This window comes from Chiloscyllium plagiosum, unplaced genomic scaffold (assembly GCF_037043375.1).
Source record: "Chiloscyllium plagiosum isolate Xiang-an unplaced genomic scaffold, Cpla_swu_hap1 HiC_scaffold_15, whole genome shotgun sequence".
Lineage (NCBI taxonomy): Eukaryota > Metazoa > Chordata > Chondrichthyes > Orectolobiformes > Hemiscylliidae > Chiloscyllium > Chiloscyllium plagiosum.
The window spans coordinates 39,324,505-39,346,548 of record NW_028270153.1 but is presented as its reverse complement, the minus strand read 5'-3'; the positions used below and the strand labels follow the sequence as shown (position 1 = coordinate 39,346,548).

At 40.5% G+C, this 22,044-nt stretch overlaps 1 protein-coding gene across 2 annotated transcripts in view; it reads right to left on the bottom strand.

Annotated features, from left to right (window-relative positions):
• gdap1l1 (ganglioside induced differentiation associated protein 1-like 1) overlaps positions 1 to 17,226 on the bottom strand; it is a 90,618-nt gene extending 73,392 nt beyond the window's left edge. Inside the window, exons 1-4 of one of the 2 annotated variants that reach the window (XM_087994906.1) lie at positions 17,165 to 17,226; positions 16,643 to 16,749; positions 12,554 to 12,712; positions 1,650 to 1,796 (exon numbers count right to left, since the gene is read on the bottom strand). In XM_087994906.1, the coding sequence (XP_087851032.1) occupies positions 1,650 to 1,679 (30 nt within the window). In that variant the 5' untranslated portion in view covers positions 1,680 to 1,796; positions 12,554 to 12,712; positions 16,643 to 16,749; positions 17,165 to 17,226. The remainder of the gene's footprint in view (positions 1 to 1,649; positions 1,797 to 12,553; positions 12,713 to 16,642; positions 16,750 to 17,164) is intronic. The other variant, XM_043710296.2, reaches the window with a different exon arrangement.
• Positions 17,227 to 22,044: the final 4,818 nt, after the last annotated feature.

The window sequence follows — 22,044 nt, the reverse complement described above, 5'->3', positions numbered from 1 at the left end:
TGATGTGCATGTTACCAAAGCCTAGACAGGCTTCCTTCGTTACATTATAAATATGAAGACATGTCAGGGTCAAACTAATTTTTGAGGGCTCCTCTTGTGGGGTACCTTTTGATTTGGTGAAGGTACATTTTGATTTTCAGGAGCTACCTTTTTCATTCTCACTAATTTCTTTATTAGTGGGATCAGTCACATAGAAACATGATCAGCTGTTGTTTGTGTTAATGTATAGAGTATGTGTACTCACCTAGCAACAGATTTCAAAGAATTCATCACTATCCTCAATAATTATCAAACCAACTAAATTTAAATTCACAAGACATAAAGAAAGCAATAATTTCCAAGAAAGGACTAAACTTACATTGCCAAAAGGCAACAAGCATTAGTTAACAATTTCTTTTTCAAAATAATTGTTGTGCACTTCTACACACAAAATAACATCACTCAAAACACAGTTTGCAGTCTGGTTAATTCACAGTTAATGCATTTCATCATATATTTACAAAGTTGTAATGTATTATCTAAGCAGTTACAACGATAACTACATTCTTGCCTTGAATAGCTCCTGAATGTATGCAACTTTATAGAAAAACAATATTCATTTGCATCCACAGTTCTTTGTTTTATATCAATTCACTATCTCAGTGATTTCAAATTTTAAGAGTTGCTTATTAGGTGAATGTTCCCTTATTGATAACTTTGAAACTATTTTCTCTTTGCAGCCTCCCCTTTCTTGATCCTTTGCAATCGCCCTCTCTTTTCCACACTCTTACTATCTCCATCTCTTGCAATACCTCTTGCAGACTCCAATCTTCCCACCTCCAACATCTCTTTGCAATTGCCCTGACTACCCCAAAATCCTATGCTGCCTCCTCATCATCAATAGCCCACTTGAGGCTTTTCCATCTCCCCTAACCACCTAGCAGCCTTCTCATCACGCCTTAACCCCCTTATGAACCCTTCCCCCCAAATCTCACAATCTTTGTTACAGCCTTGCCATCCCACCAACCCTTTTGTGGTCTCCTTCCAACCCTTCTGAGCCAACCCTCTTGTCTTACTTCCTACCCATTGAAGTCCTCATCTCCCCCAACTCTCTTGCAGAAATTATTTCTGCTGAGGTAATTGGTTTCCTGAACTAAAAACTTCCTTCTTCTGAACTGATACCTTGAACCTTGGGTGCTGAAGTCAAAACTAAACTAATAACCTTGATATGTTTACTCTGTCCTAAACTCAACAGTATAAACATGTATTCATTAACACTAAAGAAGTTCCCATAGGATTTGACTGTCTGTACATGCTTTCCTAAACTTGATGCATTTAGATCACTGTCCAAGTGACATTCTAGCTTGTTTAAAAAACAAAATTCATAGGAATGATCCATATCTTTCTGCCTCTATTTTTAAATACAAATCCAAAATGTGTATTATGCATCTTTGACTACAGTAGTAACATTTGAAGGTATGAAACTGTTTTCCAGAATGTTCCTGACTCTCCAATAGATACTTCATTTGTTTCAGAAGATTTTACATTTCTTCACAGCTCTCAAACCTGGTGGAATTTTAATGTGCTTCCAAGAGCTTGCACCACCAGATGAAAATGGTGTATGGAGGGGATATCTGATTTTGCCTCCCATTTAAAATATAGAACCTGACCTTAGCAGGGATGTTTTGAAGACTAGGCATTTCTCGCCCACTATAAAAGCTGAAGGATGATGATGTGGTTCAGGAATCCAGTGGGAAAGAAAGTGTGGTCATTCATGCACCAAAATGCAGCTCCATGCCTGGATAGATATTCAATACCTGAAGAGAAAAAAAATCTCAGTTAGGTACATAGAGTCATAGAGATGTACAGCATGGAGACAGACCCTTCGGTCCAACTTGTCCATGCCCAACCTAATCTAGTTCCACTTGCCAGCACCCATCCCATATCCCTCCAAACCCTTCCTATTTATATGCCCATCCTGATGCCTTTTAAATGTTGCAATTGTTCCAGCCTCCACCACTTCCTCTAGCAGCTCATTCCATACATGCATCAAACTGCGTGAAAACGCTGCCCCTGAGGTCTCTTTTATATCTTTCCCCTCTCACCCTAAACCCATGCCCTCTAGTTCTGCACTCCCCCACCCCAGGGAAAAGACTTTGTCTATTTATCCTATTCATGCCCCTCATGATTTGATAAACCTCTATAAGGTCACCTCTCAGCCTCTGACACTCCAGGGAAAACAGCCCCTGTCTATGCAAACCCTCCCTATAGGTTAAATCCTCCAACCCTGGCAATATCCTTGTAAATCTTTTCTGATCCCTTTCAAGTTTCCCAACATCCTTCCAATAGGAAGGGAACCAGAATTGCATGCAATATTCCAAAAATGGCCTAACCAATATCCTGTACAGCTGCAACATGACCTCACAACTCCTGTACTCAATACTCTTACCAATAAAGGAAAGCATACCAAAAGTTTTTTTCACTATCCCATCTACCTTTTAAGGAGCTATGAACCTGATCTCCAAGGTCTCTTTGTACAGCAACATTCCCTAGGACCTTACCATTAAGTTATACGTCCTGCTAAGATTTGCTTTCCCAAAATGCAACATCTCGCATTTATCTAAATTAAACTCCACCTGCCACTCCTCAGCCCATTGGCCAACCTGATCAAGATCCCATTGTAATTGGAGGTTACACCTCCAATTTTAGTGTCATCTGCAAACTTACTAACTATACCTTCTATGTTCATATCCAAATCATTTATATAAATGATGAAAAGCAGTGGACCCAGCACCAATCCTTGTGGTACTTCACTGGTCACAGGCCTCCAGTCTGAAAACCAACCCTCCATCACCACCCTCTGTCTTCTATATGGAAAGGATTAGAAGTTAGAAAAGCGAAATGACACCACAGAGAATGATCACAGGCTTGATGAGCTGAATGGCCTCCTTCTATGCTACAGCTGACCTACTGTTCTATTATTCTGGATAATTAAGCCTATTCTTCCATTTTTTTCTGACAAGAAGCTTCTTCCCTACTGTTATCAGACTTTTGAATGGATCCGTTTAATGTTAAAAATCACACAACACCAAGTTATCATCTAACAGGTTTATTTGGAAGCACCAGTTTTCGCAGCACTGCTCCTTCATCAACCACCTGATGAAGGCGCAGCACTCTGAAAGCTAGTGCTTCCAAATAAACCTGCTGGACTATAGCCTGGTGCTGTGTGATTTTTTAACTTTATCCACTCCAGTCCAACACCGGCACCTCCACATCCTGTTTAATGTTAATATTGAACCCTCTCTGCACCTTCTCGGCAGCTGTAACATTGTATCCTGCACTTTGTTCTGTTATCCTGATGCACTTGTATAATAGCTGATAGCTAAGTTCGGTACTCATAGGGAGGGCCTCAACCGGGACCTTGCGTTCATGTCACATTACAGGTGATTACCATTGCACTACACACACACACACACACACACTCTCACATACACACAGACACAGGTACACACAGACGCGCACACAGACAACCACACACACCCTTATAGACACACATACTCCCACACATGCACCCCCTCACAGACTTAAGACACTCTGCACTCACTACACACACACACACACACACACTTTCTCACACTCACAACCCCCAACCCAGACAGACACACACACACAGACAGACAAAGACCCACATGCACACATATATTTTGGGTGGTGAATTTGTACTTGCAGAGTTACATTGCACTTTGCTCAAAAACTGCATACATTCATGTAGAACTCTGAGCTCAAAAACTGCATGAATTTATGTAAAACTCGGTTATCTCACTTTTTAGATTAGAATCAATCTAAACATCAGGTCATAGACAGGGAACAAAGGGGGGTAACACCTTCAACATATTGTCTAGCTATCACCATTGTTAACAGCTAACCCGAGAATGCAACTTAAAAAAAAAGGGTTTTGTGATTTACACATGAAAGAAGTGAAACTATCACTGTATTCTAACAGATGAAAGGCTTAACAGACAATCAATTTTTCAATGTATAATTTCAGTTACATCACACTGCAAATTTTTGCTATAAATTCTGTGTTACAATCGAGCCCTCCACAATCACCTGATGAAGGAGCGTCGTTCTGAAAGCTAGTGTGCTTCCAATTAAACCTGTTGGACTATAACCTGGTATTGTGTGATTTTTAACTTTGTACACCCCAGTCTAACACCGGCATCTCCAAATCTTGTATAATACGATCTGCCTGTAAAGAACATAAAACAATACTTTTCACTGTACCTCAGTACTTGACAGTAATAAGTCAAATCAAATCAAATCTTTCCAAAATACGATATAGAATTTGCTTTCAATTAATTTAGTCTTACATAAAACGAACAACCACAGGTTAAATTTTCAAGAAGAAGAAAAAATGAAATATTTTCTTTGCCCATAGTTGAACGTAAATTGAAGCATATCAATAACATCAACAGGGACAACAATTAAAAATAAGAATCTGTGAATGTTGGAAATTTGAAGTAAAATCAGAAACAGCTGGAAATATACTATAAATGTTAAGAACTGCAGATTTGTTATTTGAAATTTAATCTGCAACTAATGGGAATTTGGACTGCTTTGTTGCAGAGGATTAATCAGTTGTTTTTATAAATCTTGAAGGAAAGTGGAACTGTGTCGTTATTTTGTATTTCAATAGTTTTGCGAGACAAGTGACAAAAACCAGGTGTTTTGGAAAATACAACATAATAGCCCAGCAACAGGGTTATCACAGACTTGAGGAGCAGTTGAGACACAAACTTCCAAAACGTCTGCAGCAGGTGAAGTCGCTCTCCTTCACTCTCTCTCTCACTTTGAAAATGGAAAAGAAATAACACTCAAAGACTCTGCCAAAAAACAAAACTTCTAATTAAAGCCAAGATATAGGTCCAGATGACCAGCAACCAAATTGATGATTGCTACATTCAACAACAAAGTGACATCATCATAAAAGCCCAAAAAAAATTTATGAGAAAGCTTCCTCATTCCCTTTTTGGTTTGGATTTTGATGCAGAGACTCTGTTCCTTTTTGCCTATGGCTTCCACCCATGATAGTCTGAAAAAGACTGTTTTGTCCATGTGTCTATTCTACTTGTGATTGAAAGTCTGTACTTGGATTTAAAGGTGATATATTTTAACTTCACTTATTAGTAAATAACAATCTGTGTTTTTAACATATTACTGATTAAGTTTGTTATAAGCCGAGAATGAGTTTCTTTTATCTGACATAGTAATTAATTATTAAGTCGGTCACATTTCACACTTGATAACTGGTGGAACAATGGAACTTGCACTATTTTCACCAATTTGTGGCAACATCTGTTCATATCAGTTTGTTTTCATTTTAATTCCATTTTCATTTTAGGTGTAGACCCTTCCTCAGAAACTGACAGAACCTTTCCACTCTGTAAATTCTGATTAACAGATGATACAAAATCTAGATTCCAGAACATGCCCATATTGAGACATGATATCATCCCAGTATGCTCACTTAATGATGTCAACAATGGGACCACACAAACGGCTCTGTGGCCTGATTAGACAGAGACTAGGGAGTTACAGCAATCTGGTAAAAACAATGACTGCAGATGCTGGAAACCAGATTCTGGATTAGTGGTGCTGGCCTTGGATGCTGCCTGAACTGCTGTGCTCTTCCAGCACCACTAATCCAGTTACAGAAATCTATTGCAGATCTAGAGGCAACTCATCACTTATGGGAGTGGGTCACAAAATTAACTTCGATGTTGTTTGAGTGCTTCTTGTGAGTTCAGGATGGGGGTGGGTAGGACACAGAGAGCAGGAAGTCGGGGGGAGGGCAAGCAGTGACCAGTATCAGCCCACAATTTGAGGTGGTGTTAGCTCAACAATAAAGTAATAACAAAGATTACCATTTTATAGAATCATAGAATTTTAAAGTATGGAAGAAGGCCATAGGGCCCATTGTGTTGGTTCTGGCTTCAAAAGAGCTATCCAGCTAGACCCATTCTCCAACTCTATCTCTGTAAATTCATCACATTCCCTATACGGGGAAATATTTCAATTTCCAATTTAGTCAAACATAGTAGTATTGAAGAGTCTTAAACAAATCAGTATTTTGCATCCTAACTAATTCAGGAAGAACAGTTACCGGTTAAGCACAGTCTACCGATTCCTGCACAACAGAACTAAACAGGAAGACACAACATGCCCAGAGACTTTAGCCATCTTATCGTACATCAAAGACATTTCAAAAATGACAACCAGATTATTTTGGCCCCTGGACATCGTAGCAGCCCACAAACCAATGACCAAACAGCTCCTGATGATTCGAAAGGACCCAATACCCACAGCCAGCAGAATGAATGTCATATACAAAATACTTTGCAAGGAATGCAACAAACATTACATCGGACAGATGGGCAGGAAACTAGCTACCAGGATACATTAGCACCAAATAGCTGCCAAAAGACATGACCAACTATCACGGGAATCCATACACACAGATGAGGAGGGACACCAGGTCAACTGGGAAAATGCATCCATCCTGGGACAGGCCAAACAATGACATGCACGGGAATTCCTAGAGGCTTGGCATTCAAACTGGAACTCCATCAGCAAACACGTAGATTTATACCCCATTTACCAACCTCTGAGAAACAGAGCTGGAAATGATATCACACACCACAACAAACCAAGACACAAATAGCCAGTGGGACAGAACACCAGCACTTCACCAGAGGATCAATGATTATATTATCTAGCATGGTGACGAAAGGTTTGAGAACAAACTCACCAGTTCAGCAAGCAAACTTACAACCGGATCCATAACCTGAGCTACAAATCTTCTCCAAAATCTCATACAATCACCATCTTAAAAGCTCATGGTCATAGTCTCCAATTGTTGCTTTACCACTGATTTAGTCAGACAGCATGATTGCATAACTAATTTCACAAATGAAACTTACATATGACTTAGGCCTAAAACCAATTTGAAATATTTATCCTAGATTTCTTGTGATCAGCCAAATGCAATATTGCCATAGCAATTTCAGAGCAAAATTAACATGTGCATGATAGCCTGCACACTTTATTCTCATTTTACATGTAGAAATTGATGGAGCATGTTCCAATTTCTAGGTCACTGACCTTTGTAAACCTACACAAACTGCAAGCTTTCTGAAACTCCAACTAAGTTAATATTTTTAATGTCTGGTAGATTTTAACTCTGTAAATGAATGGGTTTTCAGAGTTAAAACTGGCCCCTCATAAGTCTCGACGTAACTTGAATATCAATATATTTGCATGATGACATTAAATATATGATGATTATGTCAAATGGCACTCCAAAGTCTGCCAAATTATGTGCAAAGTACATTTATTGCCAGTTTAAATTACATTCTGTATTGAAATATACAACTGCTTCTGAATGGTTTTGGAATAAGAAACAGTCAAGATATCACAGTCTTATTTGGACATTGATTTTTAATGCTTGTCTTATATTTGTGCATAGAACATTTAAGGTTCGGGTAGAGAATTAAAATATATTCTTTGGCACAGTTATAAATGTTATAAGCACAAACGTAGAAGACTCATCACACAACTAGTTCCTTTGGAAGTACTTTTAGCATTACTAAGCTATTACCCATTTTGGTACACCATGTTTTATTTGTTGAGTAGGCTATATTGAAATTGCATTAGAATGTAAGGAGACAAGAGTGTTCCTTACATTTAAGAGGAGTTGGTTGTCTTTCGGTGGCATCAGAGATAGCTGATGTCTGGCTTTCCTCTTTCTCACATAGACATGAAGTTAATTATTAGCTTGGCTAGCACCAGCTTTCTCCTGCATAAATATGATGATCAATCAGCATAAACGTTATGTGTTGCATATGTCTGTCCAATCAGGTGTGCGTATCAGAGGCTGTGGATGTAAGCAGAGACTATGAAACTTGTAACTTTAATGGTCGCTTTATTTTTGCTTTTGATAACCAGCTCGCCTATTCTCGATGGCCCAATTACAGGAACAGAGACAATCCCATCTCTATTCTGCCATTCAGTTAGGTTCTGGCTAACTTGCATTGTACTCCAATAATCTGCCTTAGTTTCACATCCCTTCAGACCCTTGCTTAACAAAAGCCAATGAATCTTCATGTCAAATTTTTTGATTAACTTGGGCACAACAGTGTTTTAAGGAGTGTGTCAGATTGCCACTACTTTCCATGTGAAGAAATGCTTTCTGACATCACTTGTTAACTTCTTCAGTCCAATTTTAAAGGTATACCCCTTTACTTTGGACCCATTCTATCTATCTTATCAACATATTTAATTAAATTACACACTTCAAACAGATTTAGCCCTTAATCCTCTACTGAATAAATGCAACCTTTCATAATTTCATCCTTTTTTAGAACAGATACCAATGTCCTACATTGCCTGTGCAACCTCCCTGAGATGTGATGCCCAGAACCCAATACTCCTCTAAGTATTCATGGTATGATAGAATGGTTACAGGACAAGGAGCTATTTGGTCTAGCCAATGCTGGTTCTCTGTAACAACAACTCAGCTTGTCTCACGGTTTCATTCTTTCCCTGTAGTCTTGGATTTTTTTTTCTCTTCTGGATCAGTTACATTTATACTGTGGTCACGATAGCAGGTCAGATACCCTGAACTGAACACAATACTCTACATGTGGTCTGATCAATGATTTGTAGAGATGCAGCATCACTTCCTTGTTTTTATACTTTATGCCTTTGTTTATAAACCCAAGGAGCCTATAAGTCTTCTTAACAACTCTTTTAACTTTCCAGGCTATGTTCCTAGAATTACGCATGTGAACCTCAAAATTCCTCTGCTTGTCTCAAAGTTGTATCTTTGAGCCTGTATTGTCTGCATTTCTTCTACCAAAGTGCATAGCTCATATTTTCCTGCATTGAATTTCATCTGCAAGGTGTTTGTCCATTTGGCCAACTTGTCAATGTCCCTCTGAAGTCGCTCAGCATCATCCTCACAATTCATTATCCTCCGTAGCTTAGTATCATATGCAAACAGAGATTTTGCCCTCAACACCCATTTCCAAATCATTTATATATGTCAGAAAAAGACGGGGTCACAACACCAACCCATGAGGAACACCATTTTCAATTTGTTTCTAATCTGAGAAATGCCCATCTGTACATTGCCTCTGTCTTTTAGACAGTTTATAATCCAGGCTGCCGAGGACACATTAATCCCAAGCATTTCTAATTTTCTAACCAACCTGCCATGTGGCACTGTATCAAATGCTTTCTTGAAGTCCGAGTATACAACATCCACAGCTTTACCCTCACCCACTGTCTGTATCACCTTATCAAAAACACAATCAAGTCTTTGTCAGAATGACCTGCCCTTGACAAAGCCAAGTTGACTGTTTAGTATTAACTTATTTTTCTCTAAGTGTATATTTACCCTATCCTGCATTGTGGCCTTGATCAATTTTCCCACTATTGACCTCAAGCTGACAGGTCTGTATTTCCCTGGGTTATCTTTTGGTCCTTTCTTAAACAATGAAATCACATTTTCAAACCTCCAGTTCCCAGGGACTAATCCTGTGATCAGACAGGCCCAGAAAATTTCTATCAACAGCTCCACAATTGCTTCCTTACCTCTCTCAGCAATCTAGAATGCATCACATTTGGGCCTGGTGACTTCTCTACCTGGAATGCTGCAAATCTATTTAGAACCTCTTTTTTATGTATCACTACACCGCTCAGTTGCTCAACACTAGGCCATTGTCATCATCTTCTAATTTGGTAAAGACAGAAGCGAAGTATTCAGTTAATATCTCTGTCATACACTTTGCTTCAGTGAACAGCTTATCTTGCTAGTTCCTTATGGGCGCCATTCTAAACTTCACTAATCCTTTACTATTAATAAATTTGAAGAACATTTTATTATTTGTTTTAGCACAGCTTGCCATTCTTTCCTTAGGCTTCCTTATTCCACCCTTAGTTTCCTACATAGACATACTGTATATGATCTATATTGCTATTATTATTCTGGTAAACATCACATGCCTCATTTTTCTTCTTTATTTTCTCACCAATATCTTTAGTCATCCAGGGTACTCTAGCTTTGAGTATCCCATATTTATTTTTCAATGGTACGTACCCAGTTTGTACCCTATTCATCTCTCTCTTGCAATTCTCCCATTTTTCATCCACTGTTTTATTTACCAAAATGCATTTCCAAACAATCTGCTCCAGTTCAATTTTTAGACCTTTTGCCCTTTTCCAATCTGGGTTCTTCACCATTGACAGATTTTTATTCTTTTCCAACTTAATGTTGAAGCTTATTATATTATGATTGCTATTTCCCAAATGCTTCCCTACTCTGATATTCCCCACTTGGCCTGCGTCATTTCATAGGTCCAGATGCAGCACAGCTCCCTTCCTGGTAGGATTGGAAATGTACTACTCCAGAAAGTTCTCCTGCACACGTTGAAGGAATTTTTCCCCTTCCATACCCCACATTATTTTTCCCAGTTTACCCTATGGTAGATGACATCATCAAGTATAACAACCTTATTTGTCCTCCACCTCTGCCCATAAATCCTCTCTTCTACTTAGTCCCAATATTTGGAGGTCTATAATAAATACCCAACAAAGTCACCACGCTCTTCCTATTTCTCACCTTCAACTTTATAGATGTGGTTATTTATCTCTCGAGGTTTGAAAAATAAAAGCAGCAATGTGCTTCTGAGACTTTATAAAGCTCTACTTTGGCCCAATTCAGAATACTGTGTCCAATTTTGGGCTCCACACCTCAGGAAGGATATACTGGCACTGGAGCGTGTCCAGCAGAGATTCATATGGATGATCCCTGGAATGGTAGGCCTAACATATGATGAATGGCTGAGGATCCTGGGATTGTATCCATTAGAGTTTAGAAGGTTGAAGGGAGATCAAATAGAAACTTACAAGTTAATGCACAGCTTAGAAAGGGTGAACGCTGGGAAGTTTTTTCCATTAGGCGGGAAGACAAGGACCCATGGGCATAGCCTTAGAATAGAGGTGGTCAATTTAGAATGGAAATGAGGAGACATTTCTTCAGCCAGACAGTAGCGAGCCTGTGGAATTCATTGCCATGGAGTACAGTGGAAGCCAGGACGTTAAATGTCTTCACGGCAGAGTCATAGAGTCATAGAGATGTATAGCATGGAAACAAACCCTTCGGTCCAATCCGTCCATGCCGACCAGATATCCCAACCCAATCTAGTCCCACCTGCCAGCACCTGGCCCATATCCCTCCAAACCCTTCCTATTCATATACCCATCCAAATGCCTCTTAAATGTTGCAATTGTACCAGCCTCCACCGCATCCTATGGCAGCTCATTCCATACACGTACTACCCTCTGCGTGAAAACGTTGCCCCGTAGGTCTCTTTTATATCTTTCCCCTCTCACCATAAACCTATGCCCTCTAGTTCTGGACTCCCCGACCCCAGGGAAAAGACTTTGCCTATTTATCCTATCCATGCACCTCATAATTTTGTAAACCTCTATAAGGTCGCTCCTCAGCCTCCGATGCTCCAGGGAAAACAGCCCCAGCCTGTTCAGCCACACCCTGAAGCTCAAATCCTCCAACCGTGGCAACATCCTTATAAATCTTTTCTGAACCCTTTCAAGTTTCACAACATCTTTCCGATAGGGAAGGAAACCAGAATTGCACACAATATTCAAACAATGGCCGAACCAATTTCCTGTACAGCCGCAACATGACCTCCCAACTCCTGTACTCAATACTCTGACAAATAAAGGAAAGCATACCAAACGCCTTCTTCACTATCCTATCTACCTGCGACTCCACTTTCAAGGAGCTATGAACCTGCACTCCAAGGTCTCTTTGTTCAGCAACACTCCCTAGGACCTTACCATTAAGTGTATAAGTCTTGCTAAGATTTGCTTTCCCAAAATGCAGCACCTTGCATTTATCTAAATTAAACTCCATCTGCCATTTCTCAGCCCATTGGCCCATCTGGTCCAGTTCCTGTTGTAATCTGAGATAACCCTCTTCACTGTCCACTACACCTCCAATTTTGGTGTCATCTGCAAACTTACTAACTGTACCTCTTATGCTCGCATCCAAATCATTTATGTAAATGACAAAAAGTAGAGGGCCCAGCACTGATCCTTGCGGCACTCCACTGGTCACAGGCTTCCAGTCAAAAACAACCCTTCACCACCACCCTTTGGCTTCTACCTTTGAGCCAGAGATTGATAGATTCTTGATTTTGCAAGGAATTAAGGGAAACGGGGAGAGTGCAGGTGAGTGGAGTTGAAATGTCCATCGGCCATGATTAAATGGTGGAGAGGACTTGATGGGCCAAATGGTCTTACTTCCACTCCTATGTCTTGTGCTCTTACGCTTATGCTCTTATGCTATGAAGTCACATCTTCCTCAAGTAATTTCTGCTTCCAGTTCCCCAGTTTTCTTCATAATTGCATTGCTTACTAATTAGGTATCTAATATGATTTTCCTGGACCTGCTGTCTCCTTCATTTTCAGTGAATAGACACCTAATTACCTGCCATCTCTGCAGTCCTCCCTGCCTGCCTGGTACGACTGTTTCCAGAAACCACTCTTGTTCCTGCATGGTTTGCAGTTAGGAGAATCACTGTTCAAAATCAGCCACAAGTTGTTCAAGGACTGCTGCCCTCTGGCACTTCATGCAGATGTGACTGTCCTGTTTAGTTAAAGCCAATAAACAATTAGCTGTGTTTGATGTGGGGTGTGACTAGAAGTTTGGTTTGTTTTTTCATAAGAGATTAACCACTTAAGAATTAAAAACATTGAATGGATTTTATGATAGGGAGCGTTTTTTTTTAAAAATCACATTTGTATGAGTGAGAACTCTATTAGATCATGAGAAGTTTTTAAAAAAATATTTTCATGGTTCCTGAGGCCTGTCCATAGTGTTGCTGGGTTTGTGGCTATGGGAACAACATGGGGTTACATGGGGCCATAGTTGTTTGGAGCATAACAACATTAGCTTGGGGCTAAGGAGTCATGGAGGAGTGGATAAGTTAGCACTGAATTAGGTTTGAATTGCCTTGGAGAGTATGAGGAGCAATAAAATTGGGTGAGAGGATGTTAGGGTGAGGGCTGTTGTTTGCGTGAATTTCAAGAAGAGGTCACTTTCAAGAACTCCATGGGGTCTGTTGCAGTTGGTCTGAGAATCTGAAAACTGCACACTCAAAAATTAATTGGTTTGCTGTATTGTCTGCATCATAACTTATAATGTGCTTTATTGTTTTAAATAAACTAAATAGAGTTATTAATCTCTGATAAGCAATTAAGTATTAGACCTTTATCATTAACATGATATGGTGAACAGTGGTGGTGCTCTAAACAAAACAGATAGCTGATGAACACTTAACAAACAAGTTAATCGATGAGCAACACATATGGTTCACTGTCTGAAATCATGCTAAGGTAATATTAGACAATCCCAATGTCTTTTCCAGGATAGCAGCCAGTGACTAGTGGGGTTCTACAGGAGTCATTGTTGGGACCCCAACTATTCATGGTATACGTTAACGATCTGGACAAAGAAACTGAGGGCTTTGTTTGCAGAAAGACTCAAAGATGTGGTCGCACGGTGGCTCAGTAGTTAGCACTGCTGCTTCACAGCACAGGGGTCCAGGTTCAATTACAGCATCGGGCGACTGTCTGTTTGGAGTTTGCACGTTCTCCCTGTGTCTGCGTGGGTTTCTTCTGGATGCTCTGGTTTCCTCTCAAAATCCAAAGATGTGCAGGTTTGGTGAATTGACCATGCTAAATTGCCAGTAGTGTTCAGGGATGTGCAGGTTAGGTGCAGGGGTAAATATAGGGTAGGGGAATAGGCTTCGGAAGGTTGGGCCAAAGGACCTGTTTCCATACTGTAGGGATTCTAATTCTAATAGGTGAACGGATTGGTGGTGTCGAGGAAGCATGGAGGCTGCAGAATGACTTTGTATGAACTAGGAGATGGGGCAAAGAAGTGGTAGATGGAATACAATGTTGAAAACTGTGAGGTTATGCACTTTGGTGGGAAGAATAGAGGTGTAGACTTTTTTCTAAATGGGGAAAGACTTTGGAAATCTGAAGCAAAAAGGTACTTGGGAGTCCTAGTTCAAGATTCTAGTAACATGCAGATTCAGTTGGTAGGTAAGAAGATGGATGCACTGTTGGCATTCATTTTAAAAGGGCTAGAAGACAAAAGCAGCAATGTACTGCTAAGGCTGTATAAGTCTCTGATTAGACTGCATTGAAATAATGTGAGCAGTTTTGGGTCCCATATCTAAGGAAGGATGTATTAGCCTTAGGGGGTCCAGAGGAGCTTTACAAGGATGATCAAGATTGATCTTGGGGGTGAGGGACTTGTCATATGAGGAGTGGTTGAGGGCTCTGTTTCTGCATACAGTGAAGTTTAGAAATATAAAGTCAGATCTCACTGAAACTTTCAGAATACTGAGAGACTTGGATACAGTGGACGTGAAGAAGATGTTTCCACTAGTAGGACAGACTACGACCTGAGGATACAGTCTGAGAGTGAAGGGATGACCCTTTAGAACTGACATGAGGAGATATTTCTTCAGCCAGAGGATGGTGAATATGTGGAACTCATTGTCACAGAAAGCTGTGGAGACCAAGTCATTGAGTGTATATAAGACAGAAATAGATAGGTTTTTGATTAGTAAGGAGATCAAAGATATGGGGAGAAGCAGGAAAATAGGATTAAGAAATATATTAGCTGTGTTCAAATGGCAGCGCTAACCCGATGGCATAATGGCCTAATTCCGATCCTATATAGAACATAGAACATTACAGCGCAGTACAGGTCCTTCGGCCCTCGATGTTGCGCCGACCTGTCATACCAATCTGAAGCCCATCTAACTATTCCATGTACGTCCATATGCTTGTCCAATGACGACTTAAATGTACTTAAAGTTGACAAATCTACTACTGTTGCAGGCAAAGCATTCCGTACACTTTACTACTCTCTGGGTAAAGAAACTACCTCTGACATCTGTCCTATATCTATCACCCCTCAATTTAAAGCTATGCCCCCTCGTGCTCGCCGTCACCATTCTTGGAAAAAGACTCTCCCTGTTCACCCTATCTAACCCTCTGATCATCTAATATGTCTCTATTAAGTCACCTCTCAACCTTCTTCTCTCTAATGAAAACAACCTCAAGTCCCTCAGCCTTTCCTGTAAGAACTTCCCTCCTTACCAGGTAACATCCTAGTAAATCTCCTCTGCACCCTTTCCAAAGCTTCCACATCCTTCTTATAATGTGGTGACCAGAACTGTACACAATACTCCAAGTGCGGCCGCACTACAGTTTTGTACAGCTGTAGCATAACCTCATGGTTCCGGAACTCGATCCCTCTATTAATAAAAGCTAAAACACTGTATGCCTTCTTAACCACCCTGTCAACCTGGGTGGCAACTTTCAAGGATCTGTGTACCTGAACACCGAGATCTCTCTGCTCATCTACACCAAAAATATTACCATTAGCCCAGTACTTTGCAATCCGGTTACTATATCTCTTAGTCTTTTCCACTAAGGTCCGAAATATGAATGAAGAGGTGGAAGAGAAAGAAAATAAGCAGCATGAACTACAAACTCTGCGCTATCAATCCAATGAAAAGACTGCTGGTTTACAGGAAGATCTGGAGCAACTCACTAAAAACTGATCAGGCTCAGCAGAAGCAGCTAAACAAACATCTGTTTAAGTTCAAAGCAAAACTAGAAAAAATAGCTGACCTTTAAAACAAGTAGGGATGCACAATTCACACAACAAAGATCTATAAATCACTCATGAGGCTGTTCTTTTAGGAATAGATAGCAACAATAATTGCTCTAGTAAAATAAATCAAGTTGGTCATGGAAGAATCCAAAGAACGGCCAAAGCAACTAACCAATGGAAGAAATCTAGCTTCAAAGAAAACAAAAAAAAAAGAAAATGTTAATGAGGTCTGACAGCTTTTACAGCAGGTTACAGAGGAGAAAATATACCAGAGGGTTTAAAATGATCTGAATGTTATTATGGAAAATGACAGGAACCATAAAAATCACTCAAAACAGCTTGAGGAAAGAGAACAGTCAGTGGTCAATCTGGAAGAAATATTGGCTGAAATGTGTCAGGATAAGCAAATTCTAGAAAAAAAACTGCAGTCCATGAAAATAAAATGACAATATAAGCTGGAGCAACAGACCATATCACTGATGACTGTGGAAATTAAGGATGCCTCTTGAAAAAGTCACCTTTATCGGTTCTGTATATATCAGTAAATTACCTATATGTTAGAGAGATTCATAGGCTAATCTGTTATTATGACTAGTTAAATATTCTTTTGAAAAGGAGGGGTATGTTGCATGTGTGTGCAAAACCTTGCACCTTCAGTCTAGTTCACCTTTAAGGACTCTATGTGCTGTATACATACAATGTTGCAGTTTTGCCTGGCAGTATTGTGGGTTTGCAAACTGCATGCATACAGAAAGCAATTGGTTTGCTGTGATGGTTGTTTCATAACTTATAAGAATTTCTGCTACCAAGGTTGGCAGGCATGACTCTATCCCACTCTATCCTTTATTCCAGGCGCAAAACAAAAACAATACATGGTACCTTCTATGGAACTTGAGTTGAGAAATTTTCCACTGGTTGGTAGTGAAAGTCCAATCCATAATGCCTGGTTTCCACTTGTTTCATGTATTCTGCATTTTTCTGGTAAACTAGGGACAGGTAAAGGAAAGTTGTTTGAAACAACTAGGAGTTTTTTTTATCATTTATAACAGCACCATTCTAACATCTCACATCTTACAAATATGTTATGTTGTTTTACACCAATAGCCATTGTAGATGGTTATTCAACATAATCATGTGCTGATCAAAGCTGCCAAATGGATCTGAATGGAAAAGGGTGGCACTGGAAAAAGCACAGCAGGTCAGGCAGCATCCGAGAAGCAGGAGAATCGATGTTTCAGGCATAAGCCCTTCATCAGGAATAGGCTATGCTTTATTCCTGATGAAGGGCTTTTGCCCGAAACGTCGATTTCGAAGCTCCTTGGATGCTGCCTGAACTGCTGTGCTCTTCCAGCACCACTAATCCAGAATCTGGTTTCCAGCATCTGCAGTCATTGTTTTTACCTGTATGCTTTTTCCAATGCTACACTTTTCAACTCTGACTCTCCAGCATCTGCAATATCACTTTCTCCAAATGGATCCTAATGGCCAAAGAAAAGATTCCTTTATCGGTTTTGAGAGCACTTTGGGTTTTTTTAAATTGTTGTTTCCCCCCCCCCCCCCCCACTTGATTCTCATGAACCTTGGAATGTTTTGTTAGTTTGCAGTACAACTAGACATTAGTGTGAATTCTACTATTACCATTACTAGAAAGAAACAATTATCAGACAATCGGCAAAATGATCAGACAATGCGGACAAGTGATACCCATTCGTTCGTCTTCATTCTGCTAGATCTGCAGATACAGGTGACCACTTTAACAAATGAACAATGTGTGTGAAGACTCCAATTCAAAATGACTTGATGACAGATGTGTAAGTAGGCCTGACTAACTGTTATGCTGTAAGGTTCTCTAGAAGCACTAATTATATTTTGTTATGTTTCACTGCACAATAGAAGAGATGCCAGGATGAGCATCTACCAACAAAACCTGATTGGTCATAGTGAGCAAAATATCACCAATCATATTTGTCAATAGTATCTGACGGAAGCTGTGGAAAAGTACTTTCACAGACTCTGGGTCGGCAGAGTGCTAACTGCAAAGTTGTAACATCTGTCATAAGGACATCTTTTGCTAACATGTATCATTGATCAGCTGCAGCCAGAAGCCTGCAAAAAGATTCCTTTCCTTTCAGTTCTGGTCTCACTTATTAATTGTGTGTCTGACTTAGTAACCATCTTCATGAATTCCAATGTCTTTTGAGCTACTCCATTGGAATTCATAATTAACAATGCCCAGCCAAGTCCATTCCCTGAATCATTACCCAAACCACCTATTCTAACATCCTCATTAATTTGCTAATGCCATTTTACTTTTTTATAAAAATGCAATACGCACTTCCATCAATAATGTGTTCCTACTGACCTGAGCCAGATTATGGAACAGTCCCTACATGTTGTAAAGTAGCATTATTTAAGAAAAGCAGATAGAAAGGAACTACAGACCTGTTAGCCTGACATCAGTTGTACAAAAAATGCTTGAACCTAACTGAAAGGATATGATACCTGAACAATAGGAAATTCCTTGGTCCCCTATGCCTTATCTTCACCATGAACATCCAGTTCCCCTACACATCCATCTGCCATGACAAAGGCCTCCAAGCCCTCCATTTTCTCCTCTCAGGCTGTCCCAACCAATACCCTCATCTGCCTGGCTGAATGGTCCTCACCCTTAACACTTTCTCCTTCCAATCCTCCCACATCCTTTAAACCAAAGGGGTAGCCATGGGCACCAGCATAGGTCCCAGCTATGCCTGTCTCTGTTGGCTCCAACTTCCGCAGCTACACTGGCACCATCCCCCACCTTTTCCTCCGCTACAATGATGACCTTGTGCTCCCACAAGGAGGTTGAACAGTACATCAACTTTGCTAACACCTTTCACCCAAACTTCAAATTCACCTGGACCATCTCAGACACCTCCCCACCCCCACCACCCCACCCCCTTCCTGGATCTCTCAATCTCCATTTCCAACGACCGACTAACCATGGACATTTACTACAAACCTACGGACTCCCACAGCTACCTGGACTACACTTCCCTTCACTCTGCCTCCTGTAAAAGTGCCATCCTTTATTCCCAAGTCCTCCTCCTTCACTACATCTGTTCCCAGGATGACCAATTCCACCATAGAAAATCCCAGATGGCAACAATTTCCCTTCCCACGTAGTCAACGATGCCCTCCAGAGCATCTCCTCCACCCCGCACTTTTGCCTTTGAACCCCACCTCTCCCAGCACAACAAAGGCAGAATCCCCCTGGTCCTCACATTCCACCCCTCCAATCTCCATATACATCACATCATCCTCCACCACTTCCACCATCTACAAACAGACCCCACCACTAGGGATCTATTTCCCTCCCCAGCACTATCAGTGTTCTGGAGAAACCATTCCCTCTGCAGCTCCATTGTCAGATCCACGCCCCCCCCCCCCCACCCCACCAGCCCTCACCCCACTCCTGGAACCTTCCCCTTCCACTGCAGGACGTCCAAAATCTGTGCCCACATCTACCCCCTCATTTCTGTCCATGGCTCCAAAGGATCCTTCCACATCTGACAGAAATTTACCTGTACCTCCACAAATATCATCTACTCTATCCATTGCACCCAATGTGGTCTCCTGTACATCAGGGAAACAGGACACCAAACGGATCATTTCAGGGAACATCTCTGGGATACCCGCGTCAACCAATCCCACCGCCCCATGGCTGAACACTTCAACTCCCCCTCCTACTTCACCAAGGACATGAAGGTCCTGGGCCTCCTCCATCACCAAATCCTAACCACTTGACACCTGGAAGATCCCCATATCTTTCACCTTGGGACTCTGCAACCACATGGGATTAATGTGGATTTCACCAGTTTCCTCATTTCCCCTTCTCCCACCTTATCCCAGTCCAAAGCCTCCAACTCAGCACCACCCTCTTGACCTGTCCATCTATCCACTCCACCCTCTCTTCGACCTATCACCTTCTCCCCCACCTTCATCTAGTTATTGCATTCCCAGCTACCTTACCCCTAGCCCCACCCTCCTCCTAATTATCGCTCAGCCCCCGGCCCTTATTCCTCATTCCTGATGAAGGGCTTATGTCCGAAACATCGATTTTCCTGCTCCTTGGATGCTGCCTGACCTGCTGTGCATTTCGAGCACCTCACCCTTGACTAGGAAATTATGGTAGAATTGGGCAGAATTGGTGTGATATTTTACAGGGTTAGAGAGGATAGATGCAGAAAGCTATGTTTTCTCTCCCTGGGTCATCTAGAGATACAGTCTCAGAATAAGAGGTAGGTCAATTAAAACTGAGAGGAGGAGGAATTTCTTCAGAGAGAGAGAGAGGTGAATATTTTAAAATCTCTATCCCAGAGGACTGTAGAGGCTCAGGTATTAAGTATGTTTAAGACAAGAGATCAAAAATTTCTAGGTATCAAGCGATACAGGCTAGCATGGGAAAATTGTGTTGAGGTGTAACAGGATGATGTTGTTGAATAGTGGAGCAGGCTCAATTCACCAGTTGGCCTATTCCTCCTATTTCCTATGTTACTTTTCATACAGGGTCCCATAAATAATGAGAAAAAATTAGTAGATTAGCGAGGTTCAAATACTGTTGAAATATTAAAATTCACATGGGATTGACACTTTTACATATATTTTTCAAAACTAGATGAAAATTGGCCACAATTAATTTTCCAACCTGTTTTTAGATATGTAAATTGTGCTTTGAGTTTTAACTTTCTATCTGTGTACACCCTTTGCTACAGTATAGTTATTCAAAACTACTGCAGCTTTTACTGAAGCACGAGTTTACCAGAATATTATAAGTCACTGTATTTGATATTTTAAAATTAATTTGTTTTTCAGAGTCACATTGCTGATTTGTAATACTCAATTTTGCTTAAAATTCCTTGACTGAGAAAGAAGAAAATGTTATGATAAAACTTAATGGTCAAACTCTTAGAGAGTGGAAGGGTTAGCAATGTTGAACGATATTTTTCTAGGTGAAGGATAGGAAAGGAAATGGAAAGTACACTAAAAGGTTAGCTCATAAGTTTTCTTTGTTACCCAAACTGGCAGCCTGATATTGCAATGATGCCTTGCAAAATATCTTTTGCATCATAGAAATCATACCGCTTCACTTGCACGTCATTGTGTGTCATACTTGTCATAGCTATATACAAAACCTCAATTTGCAAATTGGTAACTTCACCCTTTTCACTACAAGATATTTTACCTTCAATTTGCTAGTAGACTGATTTGATTGCAAAACACGTTTTCCACCATAAAGCTCTGACAGGTGAGATATATTATTACTGACATTTTACTGTTCTAATAGTAGGCTTTTCTGGCACAGTGGTAGTGTCGCTACCTCTGGGCCAAGAGATCCATGTTCAAGTCCCAATTGCTCTGGAGGTGTGTAGTAACATCTCTGAACAAGTAAATTCAAAACTATTTACTGGTCTAGTAGTAAGGGGCTCTTGTGATACTGTCCCTGCCATGGGACTTGGTTTTGAGTGTCGCACCTACTCCAGAGGTCTGTTATAAGATAGCTGAACATATTGTTTAGAAAATACCTCTAATGGTCTAGTCATTAGGGACTCTTGTGGTGCAATGGTAATGTCCCTACCACTGGACCAGAAAGACTAGAATCAAGATCCATGTGCTCTGTGTCAATTTATATCTGAACAGGTTGATTAAGAAATATCTTATGATGAAGTATTAGAGTTCCTACCTCTGGGTGAGGTCCACATACTCCAGAGGTGTGAATGGAACAGATTGATTAAAAAAAACTCTACTGGTATGGTACTACTTTCCCATACTTCATTTTGAAAATATTGGATTTTGGAACGAGTAACAGGAATGCAGACTACTGGGCGAATGGTAAGATTCTTGGTAGTGTAGATGAGCAGAGAGATCTCAGTGTTCATATACATAGATCCCTCAAAGTTGCCACCCAGGTTGATAGGACTGTTAAGAAGGCATACGGTGTATTAGCTTTTATTAATAAAGGGATCGAGTTTCAGAACCATGACGTCATGCTGCAGTTGTACAAAACTCTGGTGCGGCTGCACTTGGAGTATTGTGTACAGTTCTGGTCACTACATTATAGGAAGGATGTGTGAATTTTGGAAAGGGTTCACGGGAGATTTACTAGGATGTTGCCTGGTATGGAGGGAAGGTCTTATGAGGAAATGCTGAAGGACTTGAGGCTGTTTTCATAAGAGAGAAGGTTGAGAGATGACTTAATTGAGACACATAAGATAATCAGAGGGTTAGATCGGGTGGACAAT